Source organism: Acinonyx jubatus, chromosome D3, assembly GCF_027475565.1.
Source record: "Acinonyx jubatus isolate Ajub_Pintada_27869175 chromosome D3, VMU_Ajub_asm_v1.0, whole genome shotgun sequence".
NCBI classification, from domain to species: Eukaryota; Metazoa; Chordata; class Mammalia; order Carnivora; family Felidae; genus Acinonyx; species Acinonyx jubatus.
The window spans coordinates 63,877,989-63,897,452 of record NC_069392.1 but is presented as its reverse complement, the minus strand read 5'-3'; the positions used below and the strand labels follow the sequence as shown (position 1 = coordinate 63,897,452).

Sequence of the window (19,464 nt, the reverse complement as noted above, 5' to 3'; positions counted from 1 at the left end):
GTTGGTGTGCATGATGAGGTGTGCAAAGCTATTAACAACAGAACTCTGCAAAAAGCAGTGTGGAAAGCAGGTGAATATTGATTCTCTGTCTGAAGCTCATCAATAATTAAAGAGGCAATTGTAGTTTAAAGAAACAGGCACTACTTTTTTTTTATATATAACCTGGCATAGTGGTATTCAGAAACTCCCTGTATTCAGTATCCCATAAAAAATATCCTTCTTATCCTTTAAGAAACCACTCAAATTTCATCTCATTCATAAAGCCTTTCCTGACCCGTCATCCAGCCATCACCAACCATTCCCTTCTCTGAACTCAGAGCATTTATTGCCCCCAGCACTCAGTGGGCATAAGCTGTTAGGTATCTTTTTTTTTTTTTTCTTAAACAAACATGATCCAATAGATGATAAAATCCTCCAGGGTAGGGTTCGCATTAAATTATCTTATTATCCCTAGTATCTAGCCTGGAGCCTGATCCACAGCCCATAAGAGTTCAATAAATGTTTGTTGTTAATGATGATATGTTGTAGATGCATCTGAAACATAATCTGGATAAACACAATACAGGAAAAGTGCAAATCATCATCTAACGAACATGCAAGCCAAGAAATCAATACAAGAGAGCTGTCTGAACTCCAAGTGAAAGACAAAGTAATGCCCTTCTCCCTGGCCCAACATCCAACATGGTGATGGATTGTGCTACATAAAATTATTGATAAAGACCAATGTAGCCACAATGATTTCTAAACAGTAGCAAGAAATATTAGATACAAAATGTAACATTACAACAAAGGCAGCAGAACTGAGAGGCAATATATGGGAGAAACAGACAGATTTGGTTGATGAAGAACTTCTTTACAAATAAGTAACTTGGAATATAATGAAAACATGGCATTTTCATTTCCTCCTTCTCTATCTTCCCAGCCCAAAGACTGAGATGCTGATTTCTTACAAGATACTTCGAATGAGTGTCACTTGCCCCTCAAACAAAGGAGCAGGAAGGCAAACTTAGGCATTCAACCTTTGCCAAAACAAACTCAACCCTTTAAATGAGTTATGGTATTACAATATGAGTCAGGTTGCGTACATTCATACAATCCTCATTCACATGTACAGAGAGTAAAACAATCTACTTACCTCTTGTCTGAATTCCTATCTCCTTCCACAAGGTTTGGCTTATTAACTTAGTAACAGAAAGTACGGGCCAAATCTGTTCCAGCAGTGAAACTCATCTTGCCTTTCCCTGTCACTCTTTATTCTTTTTCTATTTACACCCTTTCTTTTATCCTGATGGTAGGGGACTCTTAGGGAGAAGGCTCTCTACCACTGTTATGGAATATGTAGGTAACATATTCAGTGCCCACATTGGTCTAACTGATATGAAGCTGTGAAAAGATTAATCAGGCAAACCCAAATGCCGTTGGTCCCTGGGCAAAGATCTGGAGCAAGATGGGAGGAAGGGAAGACCAAGTGGGGGCCACAGGTTGAAATTCTCCCCTAGACTGCATATGCTTTGTTGCTATATGGACAACTGGAACAAGGATAATTAACTTAACTGATCAATTCAACAGAACATTGATAATGATTTGACTGTTTCAATAGGATTTACTAGTTTCTCTGGCTTAATTAACCTACCAAGAAGATTTGAATGAGTGCATTTACTCTTCACCTCATCCACTACCATGTTTATGAGTCACCTTTAAAATTCTGAAGGGGTCAAGGAACTTGCAAAATTAATTGTCTATATAGATACAGCTCTGGTCTGGTTTTTCTTCACTATTATTAATCATTTTCGTGCATTGAATACACTAGCTAAAAGAAATGAGGATTGAATTCCATGGGTTAATCTATATGTAGCAATAACAATTTCTATAGCCAACTTGGCTTCCTTCACAGCCAAAGGAAGACCAAAACCATCTCATTTCTTTGAAATAATTTGCCTGTGGTATCTCTTTGTGAGCCAAAGTTCTTATTGAAATAAAGAAAGAACTATACATATATAAAGTATTCCTATATTTAGTGAATATAGGAAGTTTCCATTATAAGATATAGAATTTTCCTTCTAGATCCTAAAGACATGGCCTTAGAAGTGATTCATGTACTCACGGTCATTCATGTCCTATTGGCACAGTAGATTGAGGTCCTCCAAGCCTTTTCTTTGTCTGTAGATAGAGGTGGAAATATTTCAGTGGGATGTACTCATGTCCAGAAAACATCCAGTTTTCTAACTGGAAAGAGTCTAAACAGAATACAGAGTTCATTTAGGATGGTTATTTTTTTAGAATGATGGAGGCAGCCTGCAAAATGGTGAGTTGGAGCAATGGTTGCAGCCAGCACAAGGAGGCACTGTGGGGCAGAAAGTGGGATTCCCCACTAGATGGCGCTAGGATACATCTGTGGCACCCATGGGTATTGCTACCAAGGCAGAGCAGAGGGACGGGATCAGCTTTCACTCCTTTGTAAGCAAGGCTCTATATAGAGTGCTGTATGGATTAAAGTGAGTTTATGTGGGTATTTCACACCTCCTTAGGTTTGATCTTAAATTGAAGATATACCTGGGATGGCACATGTATATGTTCTTATGAGTAGGATTCCACATGCGGGTATGAATATGGGTGTGTATGAAACACACATATACACAGAAAAATGTTACCTTATATAGACAGATATGGGTTGATATGAGTATAGATACGGATGGAGGGACGTTATTACAACAAATAGAAATCTGGATGGAGAAAGAGGACTAGTTTCTGTTGAATGTGTACAGTCTGCCAAGACTGTATATTTTCTCATTGAAATGTGACAATAGCTGTGAAAATTGGCTATTATTACCTCCATGTTTACCATAAAGAGGAAATTTCATGAACTTCATACAGATTAAGAAACTTGCTCAAGGTTACAGAGTTGAAAAACTGCAGGGCTTGGATTAAAATCTAGGTCTGCTTAGCTCCAAAACTTTAACACAGTCTTCAAAACCATAATACAGTCATGCTTCACATCACATAGACTTGCAATAGATTTTTGCAATGTGCAAATTAATTCCATACCATAATTGTGGTATGTTTGCACAAACAATACAGACATGTGCATTATACAAAATTAAAATAATATATATGCAAAAGCTTGATCTATGTTGGATTGCAAATATATATATAAAGTTAAATACCACATTCCAGTTTCCCCCTTTTTACCCCAAGATAATTATTGAAGAACCCCATCATAGAACTATACATAAGAATGAATTCTAATACGTGACCCAATTAAAATGAGTCATTTAAAAGAATAGTAAGCTTATTTTAAGATGGATATATCAAATCCACATGCATACATAATTGAATACATTCACTACTTGCCACAAAATACATTAGCATTAAGGTGACACTATGAATTCCATTAATATTGCCTCTTTATGTTGTAGGAAAAGCCATTTCCATTGAGGTGGTTGGAACACCTTAATTCAACCCACTCCACTAGGGTCTATTGTCATTGAAGACTGTGTAGCCTTTGGGCACAAGCCTTTCAATCTTTTTTTCTTCTCCAGAAAGTGTGTTGTTCTGTAAATTATGTTTTTGTGACGCAGATTAAAGAAGATTAAAGAAGATAGTGCATAATGAGCATTTAGCACAATGTTTGGCAAAAAAAAAAAGTAAAAAAAAAAAGTTAAAAGTCAACAATGGTGAGTATGATGACTGTAAGGAGAAAGAAACAGGAGCAGAGGAGGGACTGCTGAAGGAAGGGAAGACTAAGGAGGAGAAGAGAAAATGTAAGAAGAAAGAAGCGGACGTAGAGAAAAGAAAGAAGGTAGAATTATAGCGAGATATAGGATCAAAGTGACAATTTCCAGCCCTTGCCTTCTCAGTGTCAGAGCTTCTCCCAGAGATACAAAAACACCATCTGAAATAATATGGGATGTTAAATATATGCCCTGCCCCCTGAAAATTATTCTATTCTTCATCTTAGGCTTTGTGCAATTTTCCTTTTTTTGTCTAAGATTGGTTACCTTTTCTGTAGGCTAAAGAAGAATGTCCTGAGAACAGAGCCCCTGGTTGAGATTGTGGAATTGAAAAGGAGGAGAAAGGCAATAAGCATTTCATCAACTTGTACTCTGGGCACTTGGAAAATATTTTGGCTGTGTTATTTACAAATGGACTATTTGGCAGCATGGTAAAGGTTAACATCACTGCTCTGAAACTAGATGGAAGATGCGGAAACTCCTTCTAGAGAAAAAGTGAAATAGATTTTCTCTGGTGTTTCTGAGCTCTAAAAAACAGTATCTGAAAGGAGAAATTATAACCCAGACAGAGGGGAAAAAAGGAAAATATTCTCAAAAGTAAAATTCCATTTAGTAAATTTCCTATGTAGATTTTTGTCGTCGTATCAGGCCTGTTTCTTTCCTTTGTGTTGGGGAGTGTTGGGAATTGAGTTGGTAATAAGTTAATAGCAATAATACAGGCTAACATTTATTGAATATTACTATATGCAGAGCACTGTTTTTCATGTATTTTATCACTTTATACTCAATATAATTCCATAAAGTAGGTATCATACTACAGATGAGAAATATGAGGCTCAGGGAATTTAAATAATTTGGTTAAAGGCACACAAGTATTAGTTGGCAGAGCTAAAACTCAAACCAAGGGCTAGCTGAAAGGAAAGCCATCTGTGGTTTACCATGCTACACTTAGATAACTTACAAGATACCTGCTTCACTAACTCACACACAGTAGGTATTTGATAATGCTTCCCTTTGCTTTCTTCAAAGGTGTTACTGCCCTTGGATTGTTATTTCTTTTTCTTTTAAGTTTATTTATTTATTTTGAGAGAGAGAGAGAGAGTAAGAGAACATGAGTAGGGGAGGGGCAGAGAGAAAAGAAGAGAGAGAATCCCAAGCAGGCTCCTCACTGTCAGCACAGAGCCCCATGTAGGGCTCGAACCCATGAACTATTAAGATCATGACCTGAGCTGAAACTGAAGAGTTGGACACTCTACCAACTGAGCCACCCAGGTGGCCCTGTTACTTCTTTCAATAAAGCTGTTTTTATCTGTGCACAGGCTGAGAGAATGGGGGTCTGAAATATTCATTCTTTCCTGGATGTTTCTGTTTGGCTGATCCTAGATCTTTGCGTAAAAGCCTAGCATCATCCTTCCCTGGGCTTAAAAAGCCATGAGATATGGGCCAACAGTTGGAGGTTACCTCCATGGGTACTTGAGGAGATGAGACAGGCAGGGATGAGAAGGAAGATGTCTGACCCCCCTGAGGGTCCTTTTTCTACACCATTCTGGCACATTCACACTTATAAAATCATGTGAGATACCTAAATTTTTTAAGTTAAGGGAGAAACTCAAAGCTTCACCTTGTCTCTAGCAAATAATTTTCTGAGCTATTACAGGACTATAACAAATTAGATCAGGAGCACTGGGCATGGTGGCCACTAATCAGTTATTGGCACAGTAGGAGGACATGCCATCAGCTATAGCTGTTGTTCAAGGAACGACTATTTCAACTCTTGTCCTACAGTCTCCTTTTATCTGCTTAAACTCCAAACTAGGATAGCAAGATGAGTGATGAAATTAAGGCCCATAGATGTCCAAGGTCACACCATTAGTCTACAAGTGAACTAGAATCCAGGTGTTGTTGTTGTTGTTTGTTAAACTTCCAGTCAAAACTAGTCTCTGACTCAAGGTATTTCCACAAATATTGGAAGATGGCTTGCTGGAGAAAGAAAGGAGGATCCTAATTAGTCAAATGTGTTTGGGAAATGTGGCATTCTCTATCATCTTTTCAGAATGTAAGATATACATTATGCACACAAAAGTCTCATAAATCCTGCTATAAAATTTTAAAGCTCATTCTCCCCATAAATTCTGTACATTTTTTTTCAGGTTTTTTTTTTAAACACCTGTTAATATGCAGAGGCACTAGTATTTCTTAGAGCCCATTTTAAGAAATAACACCTCAAAGCAATTCAGAGAGAGTTCTGGAAATGTTTCTTATTGGGAATCAAAGTATAAATAATAATTATAATAATTGCCTTTTGTTGGTATTTCTTTTATTGGTATTTTTATTGGTATGCTCATACTCTCTCTCTTCAGAATACCGCCATATATTTGTAATAGGTCTCTTGGGTCCCCAACTTTTCCTGTCAGATTGATTCTCTATTTTCCTACCAGATCTTCCTTTCCTAAATACACTTCTATTATGCCTTTCTCACCCCTCTATCTGTGACGTTCTACTGTTCTCAGTCTGGCATTTTGATCTCTGCGCTGCTCTCCAAGATGAGCCCTTTGTTTAATCAACCAACTCACTCTCTGATCCCTACACAGGATACAAGGTTTCTCAATTCCCCCACCTTTGTGTTCTCCCCTCTGCCCACATGTGCAGGTGTATTTGTCAATAGATTGTGGTTCCTCTGAGAGCACAGGTGGTTATGTGCTCATTACTGCTTCCTTCACAGGACCAGTTGTCTACCTGCATTGCCTTCAAATCCCGCCCCCCTCATCTATGACTCTCAAAAATGAATGTCCCTAAGCAGGATCACATTTGATGACCTGACACTCAGCAATTCATGTGGTGTTATCTTTAAGCTTAACTGTGGTGACAAAATTTTATTATTAAAGAAGTCAGAAATATCTAAAAGAATTAATTTCTGAGGGAAAAAGCAACATACATTTTTGTTCTTTTTAAAAAGTTTATTGAAATTTTAGACTTCAAGCCCAAGTTTTTGTGTTGCTTGTAGGAACAGATGCCCATGGGGTTATGTCAAGGACATACTCCAAGTAGTTCCATTTCTACCATATAAAGTAACTGTTTGCAGAGGGATCAATGAATATAAAGGCAGAGAGGATGAGATAGAAGGACAATCGATAGTCAAAAGATCTGGCTTTGGGTTCTGGTTTTATGGATGACTCCTGAGTGACCTTGGGAAAAGTGACTTAACCTTCCTGGGCAGCACTTCCCTCGGCTGTAAAATAAGAAGTCTAATATTTAAACTCACAGGGTTATTGTGGGAATTAACTGTGGTAATTGCTGTAAAATGCCTTATAAATTATAAGGGGCTCTGCAAATATTACTGTTAAGGAAATATTCTGGGCATCTCAGGTTTATTTGTCTGAGATGCCCAGAATATTGGATCAGGAGCACTGGGCATGGTGGCCACTAATCAGTTATTGGCACAGTAGGAGGACATGCCATCAGCTATAGCTGTTGTTCTAGAGGTATAGCTGTTGTTAATACTAGAGGTATTTCCAACTGACCTAGAATAATTTCTATCACAGAACATGAGATTCTCTTATGTCTCTATGATCGCTCCATGTTCTAGTTCCAACTCTGTTCATATTTACATTTAGCGGAGTTAACTTTTTAAAAACATTTTTTTCTCTTTATTGTTTGAAGACTGCTGCTCGAGCTGTTGTTAGTAACCCAATGAAATATGCTGAATCCAACCTAGGACTTTCAACTCCCCCCGCACTGTCCCCTCCTCCCCCCCCCCCCCCCAGTACACACACATACCATCAGGTTTTCCTTCCATTCTTCCCCTTCCATTCCCTTCTGTTCCCTTCCCTCCCTCCTCCTTTCCTTTTCTCTCCTTCATGCCTTCTTCTCTTACTATTTTCTTTCTTCCAGGAAGAGTCTAGAAATATTCACATCAGAAAATACTACATGACCAGAGTGACTATATTCTACTTCACCCCTGCCTAAGACTACATGAAACACTTTGTAAAGCCTCACCATTTTCTCCAGTGCATTCAGTTCGGCTCTACTCAAACATAGGTAAAATGTACCTAACTGTATGTTATTTACCAATTAGGTCCCAGGGCAGACTATAAAGTTAATGCAAAATCTACTATGCAAGACACTTGATTACTGAAGAGCATCCCCCAGGCATTCTGCAGCCTATAGGGGTGATACATTTTCTATGATATGATGGGAATTATTGGCTCACTGGACCAGAACGCTCTCAGAGTCCACGTAAAGACCCTTATTTTCACAATGAATTGAAAAGCCAACAGACTCTGGTTTCCTGCATATTCACAGTTTGCAGATTATTGATCTGATAATGAATCCACTCAGCATCCTCTGGGTATCCTTAGTTCAATGTATGTGCAATTCCCCTTCACAAGGCCTGCGTCACACAACCCCTGGAACCAGCACCTGCACACCAGCTGCTTATGGTGCTCAATTTCTCAGATGATTTTTGTCTTTAAAGTGTAGTATTTCGGCCTTCCTCAAAAATACAAGGTCAAGAAAAGTAATACCCCCTAGGAAATAATAAGTAAATTGCCATAGGCACTGAATTATAAACAAGAAAGGCCTGCATAAATATCATAGAATTTTCAAGCTGGAATGAAATGTAATATAATTGTTTACAACTTATTGCATATTAAGGCTAGCCTTGGACTAAAGGCAAACTCCTTTTCAAATTAAGTGTGTGTAAGTGTCTGTGTGTATTTTCCTAATCCAGTACCCTCATGTCATGCAGCCTTTCAGGAAGGTGTGTTCTTCAGTGGCTAACTTGAGTTACACAAGAGCTACATAGAATATTTGGGAGGTAAGGTCAAACTTGATCTCATCTCCATCTGGTCTTTTAGAAAAATTATCTTCTAAATTTCAATATAAAAATCAAGTTTGGGGGCGCCTGGGTGGCTCAGTCAGTTAAGCATATGACTCTTAGTTTCAGCTCAGGTCATGATCTCGTAGTTTTATGAGTTCAAGCCCTGAGTAGGGCTCTGTGCTGGCAGCACGGTGCCTGCTTGGGATCCTCTCTCTCCCTCTCTCTCTCTCTGCCCCTCTCCCACTCATACTGTCTCTCTCAAAATAAACAAACTTTAAAAATTAAAAAAAAAAAGACTAAGTCTGCTCTGAATGACCACTATCTCCTGTATGCAGATGAAAAGGTACACACTACTTGTCTATTTCCATGGCCTGCCTATCCCCACCAGCCTCTCCATTTCATGTGTCCATCTCAGGCTCTATTGGAGATCCTTCTGCTTCAAGCAGAACTCCAAAGCAGAATCTGTGATCTGAACTACTGCTCTGCCTCCCATTCTCTTCTCCCTTTGGAAGTCCCTCTCTCTTTCCACGCTCCTGTCTTCTTGCACTGGAGCTGAGGGGTTCTGTAGCAGATCCCTTTGTTGAGATCCCAGAGATTCACATATGTGAAGTGTTCACTTTGCATCTGTGAAATAAAAGAATGAATGGATGGATTCCAGAAGGGGTCCAGCCAGTAATCCTCTCTATAAGGTCTTGCTCTCTGACATGTTCCATGTTCCACTGGATCTTCATGTTTTTAATATGTGAAAGACTGAAAAGATCTCTAAAGTCATCAAATTCATTTTCTAGTGATGGGGTTTTAGCTTCAATGCACACATGAAGTCTTGAGTCATATGTCTTTGAGTTGCATTTACTCAATCTCTTTTTCTATCAAGGGCTCATAAGCACCAGAAAGGCAATAACCCTTTTCTTGCTTCTGGGTTTAACCCCTAGTGGTCCTCAGTATATAATTCTGTTCAACAAATCCTGATGTCCAGCTATTTCTGGTCCTTCCCATCCCCAGATAATTTAGAGTTAACTGTAATAAAATGATTTGGAACTTACTGGATGAAGTCACTAAAGATCCTTTATCAGGTAATTGTTCTTTTATCTCTAAAAGAACATTCCAGCTTGTCCTTTACATTCACTGGCTCAAAGTTCATGCAACCTATGCACATGACACCTACACCACCTTTGGCGTGCTGATCTGAAGACATCATCCATCAGCAGATGAATGGTAATGCTGATCTTTGGCCCTCTATGCTGCCTGACTGGTGTTGCTGGGGGAAGGTCAAGGGCCTGCTGGACTGCTGCTAGGATGCTGGGATGTTGGAGGAAAGGCTCTTGGGACAGTGGTTCCCATGTTCAACATCAAATTGTAGGCTCCAGTTCTCAACTAGTTCCATATCATGGTCAACACTACAACTATACCTCAACACCTACATCTTCTATCTAGGTATTCTGAACAGAGCTGAAAAAGCTACTACCAAAGACAGGTATCTCCTCTCAGCAAACTCTACCCTACTTCCCATTCCTTCTCACCTCATGGCATTCTCTCTTCATGCAAAATTTATATAATGGACTGTAAGGCAGGGGGTTCATTCTGGCAAGCAACCGGGTAGGTACCTTACCTGAAAAGGGATTTTTTTAACCACAAAAAGAGGTTTAAAAATTGGAAATTGCTTTTAATTCACAAAAATGCTTTGATTAAATTTGGCTAGCTGATATAAAATCAAGGCTTACATGTCCAGTAAAATTTCCTTTGACATTAACCAGTTAACCTGCATATAACGCAATGATTTGTTAACAGTATTTATTTTATAGGTAAGGCCAATTAGCATGGGGATTTTTAGCCATAATAAATTTGCAATATCTACTTTATTCTCAAGAATGTTATTGATAAGACAAAATAAGAACACATACTTATCATCATTGCCTTTATACCCACACTTACAAAGAATCTAGACACCCCACCATACAACATTCTCAAAAGTCAACAAAGTCCAACCCTCCATTAGACCAGTCAGAAGCTTTCACAGTTAACAGGGAGCCACACACTTCAGCTCTGCAATCACACTATGGTAATGGTGGAGGAAATCATCAGGTAGACTAGTAGCATTCCATTTAACAACCATTCAGTGAGCCTGAATAGTTGGAATAGATTTTGGAACTTCCTCCTACGTGCACAGATGGATCTGTAAATATGTCCTCTTGTTCTAAAAGGAGCCTCAAGAGGCTAATATTCATCCATCTCAAAAAACTTGTTTGAACTCTTGGGGGATTCCCTTTAGTTTTGTCATTACCACTATGGAATAATATACACATAATTAAGTGACAGCATGCCCTTTGTTTGAACACTATTAAATATACAACAATTATCACATATAGGATATTCTATGTGCATACAAGTCCCTTTAGGGTAATGCATATTCTCAACCCCAACCAAAACCAAAATGAGTTATTAACATTCACTCTTCAAGTTCTGTAAAACCAACTTTCAGATCGTGGCACTAAACACTCAACTGCTCAGGCACCTACACAAGCTGGCTGGATAATTCATGTGCTATAGTGTTTGACACACTCATTCTCTCAGGTGAAATACTGCGGGCAAAACAGCATAATTTATTAGGCTGGTATGGCAAGGCTGAATAATTAGATCATCTCCTTGTACAAGGCTACATTTTATGATGATCTTTTTAACACTGTAATCTAAATTGGGGTTGGAGTCAGAGGCGTGGAGGGGGGTTGAAAGTAAACTAATTGGGAGATGCTCTATGAGAAATAACAGCTATACCATTCCATGCCATTGAAAGTAGGATCCTATCCTCAAAAGGCTTTCAAATCATCTATACTATTGGCTAACAAGCACTTCAAATCTTTTAATAACGGGAAAATGATCATATGTGCATACACACACACACACACACACACACACGTTAGGATTTTTGGTGGATGGAGAGAAAAAGGAAAAGAAGCTTAGAAGCCAATAATTTCCTCCATGAACAGGTAGAAACAAATTTCCAAATGTTAGTAAGACGGCACAAAATTAGAAAAAGCTATGCCTTACCCTGCAGTTCCTCCTGAGCCTTGAAATGATGGTTTTGAGAAGAGTAGCCAATGTCACCAAAGAGACAACTCTGAATAAGAATTTGGGATCCTTCTCAGGTGGTCAAGGTAAAGAAGGCAGCTGACATGGGGGACACATGTGTGTTCATTGGCTCACTCAGTCCTTCCTTATTCTTTATCAGCAACTGAGCACTAAAGTGGGTTTGGCAAATCTAGGAGATTTGCTTTTGAAGTGCCTCCCCTTGGACTGCCTTCATTAGCATCCCGTTCTCCTTCAATGGTCAAGTGTTACGTGAGGATCAGGTTGTTCTCCCATTGGAGAATTTGCTTATCATTAAGTAGCCAGACAACCCATCTCAGGGGCCCCAGCGAGAACTATTGGAAGATCATGCTTCCTGTGGCCACTCTGGTTCTGCTTGGTCTCCCCTCTGCCACATTGTTTCCTCCTTTTTTTTTCTTTACACATTACTGAAAGGTTAAATTTTTACAAATCTTATATTCATAAGACATTTTTGTCTTTGAGCTGATTGAAGATAAGGAGGGCTGGTACACCTGGCCTTCCCAGGATGGAAAACTCCATTTGAGAAACTAATTGACTATCTTGAAGGTTGGTACATGAGCAAACTTTACCATGAAATTCAGAAAACAGAGGCAGATTCAGAGAAAAGGTCATGATAAATGTTTCACATAGGATCTTGTCCCTTCCTCTCTGAAGAGGACCAAACCAAAGTCAAATTCCATCCCTGTGGTTATGACTGAACTGAAGCAATTTTAAACTCAGGTGCCTAGAATGTCAGCTTTCATCTTCACTTCATTCTTCTCCTTCATTATTATTATCACAAAAAGAAACAAAAATAGTCTTTTATTCCCCAACCTTAAGCAGAATGATTTGCACATATTTGCCTTAAGCATAGGGTAAAAACTAAGGCTCACTCATATTCACAGTTTCCTTTGAACATCACATAATTGGTCCCTAGATTTCCCTGAAATCTTATATTTTATTCTGAAACCCTTACATTAGCTATGACTTTATCCTAAGGATCAACTCCCTTTAAGCCTCAATATCTATCCCTTGCTTTGGGAAATGCAACTGTTTTTCCAAAGGCTCAGCATGCTGCCCTTTGGGCTTTTCCTATATCTATAGCAACCACTCTGTTGGGGAACCTTACAAATAAAACTAGGCTTTGGGGTTTGGCACACATAAAAAGACACACTGAAATAATAAACATTTTTGGTTCTTTGTTTAAAGCAGCAACAACAGCAACAACAGCAACAACAGCTTATTAATAACTGCTGAGGTACTGTCTCGGTTCTGAATAATGAAAATGGATCCTATTCCTTGAAATTTAGTATATTTCCAAGTTGATTTGCTCCTGCATTTAAGGCATTTCCATCTGATAAATTAATATGAGACCTATGTTTAGAAGAGATATATGGTCTCAACTGGCAATTGAGAGTGAAGTTCTCTGTTATCTTTAAAGGAGTTTCCTAATTTCCTCTAAGAGGTGTATATTCCTATTTTTAAAGTCTTCCCTTTCAAAGAAATCTAATGGTTTTGTGAGGCCATTCACTCTGCTCTCAGCATTCCCATGAGGCTTAGAGGAGAACAAGTACCAAATATTTTATAAGTGGGGATAAATAAAGAAAACAATGTCTAGTCATGTTGGATTCAATGCAACATTTCCTTTTATTTAATAATCTCCTTACTAAAAGGAACCAGGGCTCCTTGGAGAAATGGCTGATTCTGAGACTGGTACAGGAAATATATAAGATAAGCTTAGAGAATCTTGCATCACCAAGAAGTAAGAATTTAAATACACAGACACAAACAGATGGTGAGAATGTGAAAGGAACACAAAGAGAGGCAAAAGCATTCAATGGCCAAAGCTGGAACAATTTGGACAACAAAATAAATAAAGTAGTAAAATAAGTATTCACGAGTCTGTATGGGAGGAAAAACTTCCTTCTACTTTCTTATGTTCTGTGATGGGGTCTAAGAGTTAAACTGACATAAGACGTTAACAGCAAGAAGGATACAAATTTTATGTAATATTTTTACATGTACACAGGAATCTTCAGAAGGAAAATAAAGAAACTGTTAAGCTCAAAAGCTTATATAGGTTTTTTTAAACAAAAAACAATAAATTGTGGGGATATGACAAGACACACACATTTAGAATAGAGGTAGTAAATCTTTGGACAGTGGCCAGGAAATATATGGGAGAAATTAATGGAAGATAAGGATTATTTTAGTAGGTTTGTTCATACAGGTCTATTTTGGAAATGATTCCAGTCTCTGGTGAAAAGAATGTTCTTCTTGTGCTGATACAAAGAGGCCATCTATTCATGCGAAATTTTAGAACCTGGTTTTAGTAGAAAAGAGAAAGAGAACTCTCCTGTATCTGCTGTTTCTCAATGCCTTCAGCTCAAAAAAAAAAATCAGTATGCTAAAATGATATATTTTGAAGTAACATGTCCTGAACTCCTTCAAGTACATACTGACATAAGTAAATGATTAAATAAATAAATGGGGGACAATAGACAAATATCCCAAGCAGAACAGTTCCAAATAACTTATGTGGATAACCAGCTCTCAAGAAGGTTAAACATAACTCCCCACTCTTTTTAGTGCATGCTGCTTATTAAAGTGACTTCCTTCCAAAGAGATTCCATACAATATGGACAAGGGAAAAAGAGTTAACTTTCTAGTTGATAAACCTTACAAACACTATCTCAAACATAAAAATGATCTCATCTTGATAGCATGTACCCTTGATATGAAGTGATGAGAATGCCACATTAGCCCTGCGGTCTTCCCCCCAGAGAGACATGACCCCACTGCAATCATGATAAAAATGTTAGAAAAATGCCAATTTAAGGACTTTCTACAAAATAACTGACCATTAGCCTTCAAAACTGTCAAGGATATCCAAAAATGGAAGTGTGACCTTCTGTCACAGCAAGAGGAGGTTAAGAAGACATGATAACTAAATGTAATGTGGTATCCTGTGTGGGATCCTAGAAGCAAACAAGATAAAAAACAAGGAAATCTGAATAAAAGCATAATAATGTATCAATATTGGTTCACTAATTGAGATAAATATACCATACTGATATAAGATGTTAATGTAGGGGCAAAAAGGATGGGCATATGGGAATTCTAGCTTTGTACTGTTTTATAAGTCTAAAATTATTCTAGAATAAAAAGACTGTTTCCTTTAAAAATGTAATTTATTTACTATACCCTAGGCAAAGCTTAAGTGTATGGTACATTGACTTTCAACAAATGTTTGTTGAATGTATGAAAATAAAATTTATTCCTTATTCTCTCTGAGTTGACCTTAGTAAATCACCTTCTATTCAGGAGGTCTTCTTTTATTTAATACCAAAATGACTTTGAGGGCAAAAGTGGTATATATAAAAAAAGGAATTCTATAGTGGAAAAATGAGAATTTCTTAGCAAGGAAAGTATATATGACATAACTTAAAATCTCCATCACAATAAAACATTAAAAATGATAACATCAATAAGAGGTTAAAATTTTTATGTTCAAAATACTTTCACATTTATTTGCAATGTCAATTCCTATAATAATGAATTGAAAAAGGCAAAGTAGACATTACTTTCTCCATTGTAAACATCAAGAATCTTGACACAAAGGGAAAATATACAACACATTTAATGTAGAGAAGTGCTTCCTGATCTACATGTTGGCAATAATTAGATTGTAGCTTGGGTCAGTGGTCTCACTTCTCTGGGGTCCAGTTTCCCTATCTGAAAATGAAGGGTACATTCATGATAGAGGAAAGTTCATGTAGAATACAAACCCTCCTCCGATCCAAACACATAGAATATAATAAATTTATTGTAAAATAAATACATAAATGCACTAAATATTATGAAAAAAAAATCCAAGGACCAAAAAGGAAAGGAAAGTATGGTATAGGCAGAGGCTAAAGTCCCCATGGTCACCAAGGGGATAAGACTAGCTGTGTATGTATGATCCAGGTGGGGCCCTCAGATGGGAATGTGTGGGCTCCAAATGGCTCAGACTATGTGTAACAGAGATTGAAACATCTTCTCTTGTCTGCCCAGGTGGCCTCTAAAAACATGGTCCTTCAGAACCTACTGCCAAGTCAAAATTCTCACATGAGCCTGCTTTCCAGGCTATTGTAGGCATGAGCACTGAGAGTATTGCTGAACTGATAAAATAAGGTTGTCTGTATCCAGACACCAAGAGGCATCGGCTAAAGCAATCATGAAATGGCCTTCCCGGAAAGAGGCATAGGGAGGAATTTCCCAAGAGATGAGTGAAACCAAAGAAATGGGAGAATTCTCATTCAAGGAAATAGAAATAATTGAAAAAAAATCTAAAAAGATGTTTAAAAATCAATTTCTTTGAAATCCTCAAAGAAATATGGGAGGATTGGGAGACTCGATAGTGTGTTAAATATTAGGCTAACAACCAAAGAAATTGTGAAGTAAAAGCTGGAATTGAGAAAATTTCCCAGAATGAAAACAGAAAGACATAGTGACAGAAAAAAAAATGAAAGAAATTGACATCAAGGCTATGAAGTACTAACATGTCTAATAAGAAATTCAGAAGAAAAAATATACAAAGAATGAGAGACAGGGTCAAAAGTAGTTAGGTAATGGCTGAAATTTTCTAGAATTAGAAAGGTAAGAGTCTTCAAATTGGGGAAACCATATTTGCCTAGCAAGACAAAAAAAGATACATCCACATATAGACATTGCAATGGATGAAAGACTGTAAATCCCACCAGAGAAGAAAAATTACCTTAAAATAACAGTAACCTGGCTGACCCAGCTCATTTTTTCACTAATAAAAGAATGTGTCAAAGTGCTATGGGAAAAAAATTGTAAATGTAGAATGTTACGCCTTCAAGAATAAATGTAAATGAAGATATCTTCAGGACTAAGTTTATTACTAACTTATTGCAAGAACTATTAAAGGATATAATTCATCAAAACTAAAAATAAATTCAGAAATGAGGAGTGGGATTCAAGAAAATTGTTGAGCAAAGAAACTGGATATAGTGATAAAAATACATACTTACTGTAAACAAAAAAAGAAAATATGCTTCTTTTGTGTTTAAAACATGTTAGAATTAAAATTAAACAACAATAGCATGAATTTGAGAGTGAGGAGATCTAAGGAGTATGAGGTATACTAAGGTTCTTCCCTATACACATTGTTAGAAAATTAGTAATGGAATATGTATATTGAAAATTTGAGGGCAACCGCTAAGAGAACAAAAATGCATAATTTACAAACCACTATGAGGGAGAAAAGAACAAAAGACAGAAAATTACATCAACCCAAAAAGACTACTAATGAAGAGGGGAAAAGAAGTAAAGAAAAAGTAACATAAAGAGAATACACAAAATAAGATGATAGAAATAAATCCAAATACATAGAGAGCAGCAATTTTCAGAATAATACTTTATACATACCATTGATGCCTATTATGTAAGTTTTAAATCCCTAATAAATTATAATGCAGATACATATTTATGTAACCAACTCTATAGAATGTTTTAAATAGACGGAAAGAATCAAACTCATAATAGTGGTTGAATATTGAGAGGTCTAAGAAGACTTTATCTACATTTATTAATTATATATTATTAATATTTAAAAAAGAAAACAAACTATTCACACTTAATAATTGGAGGTGATGCAAACCCAGGTATTATTAGATTTACGTTTGTATGCCTTACGTTTTTCCATTAAAAAAAATTAGGCTTAGTTATTCCTTCTATGTCTAAAAAAACGTATATATTTCTGAAAATACCAAAAAACAGCCAGGCAGCTACAGGAAGAATCAGAACTAGCACCAAGGTCTCCTAATTCCAAGTCCATACTTTTTCCCTTTACACCAATATTCTAGGTGTTCTGGTTATAATCAATGTTCGCTGCTCCCTGGGGTCCTTAGAGATGACTTTTGAAAGTTCATACAAGTCTGGGCTTTCATCACTTTTTCTTCTACTCTCAATGCCTAGATTGGCACCAATTTACCCTGGAGTGGTTCTTGTGAGCCTTAATTGAGGACCACAAAAGATAGCAAGATCTCTAAGTGAGTAGTCTGAATAATTTCCTCAAGCAGATCACTCTGTGGAATTTCATTTTCAACATGAATGGTCACACTTCAAGCAATGAATGAGATGCATTGTTCAGGGGGAAATGACGCACTCAATTCTGTAGTGCTGCTCAACGGTCCCAGTGCAACTTAGCAGTGCGTCAGCATTTTCATTATAAACCCATCAGCGGGATGTAAGTGCCCAGAGGCTACCTCTGAAATCAATTTGCTGAGTCACTGCTGAGAAGGGTTGTCTGGATAGGACCCACAGGATTGTCACAAACACAAACACGAACCTCTTCTAGTATGACTCTCCTGACCATATTGGTCCTCACCCTGACCTCTTTATAACCCTGAATTTTCCATCCTTCATGATTTGTCCAAGTCCATCTTAGAGAAAGCTTCTCCCTTTGCTCATTAGTTTCCTGTTGTCTTTAAACTCCTTTTGTACTTAATGTTATATGCAGCTTAGCAGTTATTTACAAGTTGTCTTGGCCTGAGTTATTTCAGGGATATTTGTTCTGTTTGCCAAGTAAACAACAGAGGCCTCTGAAAGCAGCCCCTTGTTTCAGGGACTGAAACACAGTTTGTGAACAGTGCTGACAACTACCAGGCACTGGAGAATTAGCTATGTGTTGCTTGACTGCTTCATGGCAAGTCATATAACTCCAAGTCCTCTGTTGAGAGAAGATACCAGTTCCACTCCTCTGGATCAGCCCTCCTTAAAGTCTTGAAGTTGGTGGAATAAGATGGGGCACAGACCACTCTCAAATTGTCTATATTCATACTTCTCCATTGTTCCACAAAGGTAGCAGTCTGTTTAAGAAATATTCCTCAATATTACCTTAGGGTTGGCAAACTCAAAGCAGATTTGGACTTACAGGGAGCACCTAAAGGGTAATCAACAATAGCTGTAAACCTTACCTTACTGCCACTTGAGAGAATCAGAGCCTCACAGAGGAAAAGTCCCTTAGCTCAGGAGCTTCAATTTCTTCAAATGTGATCTACAGTAAGAACTCCATTTTACATTGCAGCAGAGTGCATATGTGTGATTGAATGAGAGAGGAAGAAAATGAGAATTAAACAAAAGTTGTAGGAAATTCTAACTACTATATGTGGTTCAGTTGATATTATAGGTCTTGTCTTATCTTCTCCTATTCTATGATAAAATTCTATCCCATTTTAATTCATTTTTTGAATGTTGCATATGACTAAACATATTGAATTTATGATTCTAATACAGAAATTACTTTTCCTATATCCCAGATAAGAATTTCTTATTCTCTTACCATTCAGTAACTGCTTCAACCACTTTAGTGACCTCCTGATCAGTAAGGAGTTCTTTGGAATATTTGATAAGATCTCTTTCTTAGTAACTTCTGTACCTGGCCAGATATGTTTTTGGAGCTTTTCTTGTTGTCTTGAATTGTGTGTAAGGCCAAAGCCCCAACTCAAAATGAAATGTTGCAACTAGACACCTCCTTTTAGGGCTTTCTGAGAGGCCACAGATGGCTTCCCACTCAATAAGCTACAATCCCCTCCTCCTATCCCCAGTTTCAATAGGAAGAAGACCGATATTGTAAATTAAAACTTAAAAAAAAAACTTAAAATACCATAAAAAATGTGATCTTGGGGCACCTAGGTGGCTCAGTTGGTTGAGCATCCCACTCTTGGTTTTGGCTCAGGTCATGATCTCAGGGTTGTAGGATTGAGCCCCAGGTCAGCATGGAAACTGCTTCAGATTCTCTCTCTCCCTCTGCCCCTCTCC

The 19,464-nt window shown here is 37.6% G+C and overlaps 1 protein-coding gene across 4 annotated transcripts in view; it reads right to left on the bottom strand.

The window, feature by feature from the left end:
• SLC14A2 (solute carrier family 14 member 2) overlaps nucleotides 1–11,827 on the bottom strand; it is a 442,799-nt gene extending 430,972 nt beyond the window's left edge. For 2 of the 4 annotated variants that reach the window (XM_053205526.1, XM_053205525.1), the window contains exons 1-2: nucleotides 11,596–11,823; nucleotides 2,105–2,160 (exon numbers count right to left, since the gene is read on the bottom strand). Coding sequence is in view for 3 of the 4 variants with exons in the window: in XM_053205525.1 (XP_053061500.1) it covers nucleotides 2,105–2,114 (10 nt within the window). In the remaining variant the exon portion in view is untranslated. Of the gene's footprint in view, nucleotides 1–2,104; nucleotides 2,161–11,595 lie in introns of all 4 variants that reach the window. The other 2 variants (XM_053205529.1, XM_053205528.1) reach the window with 2 other exon arrangements.
• Nucleotides 11,828–19,464: the final 7,637 nt, after the last annotated feature.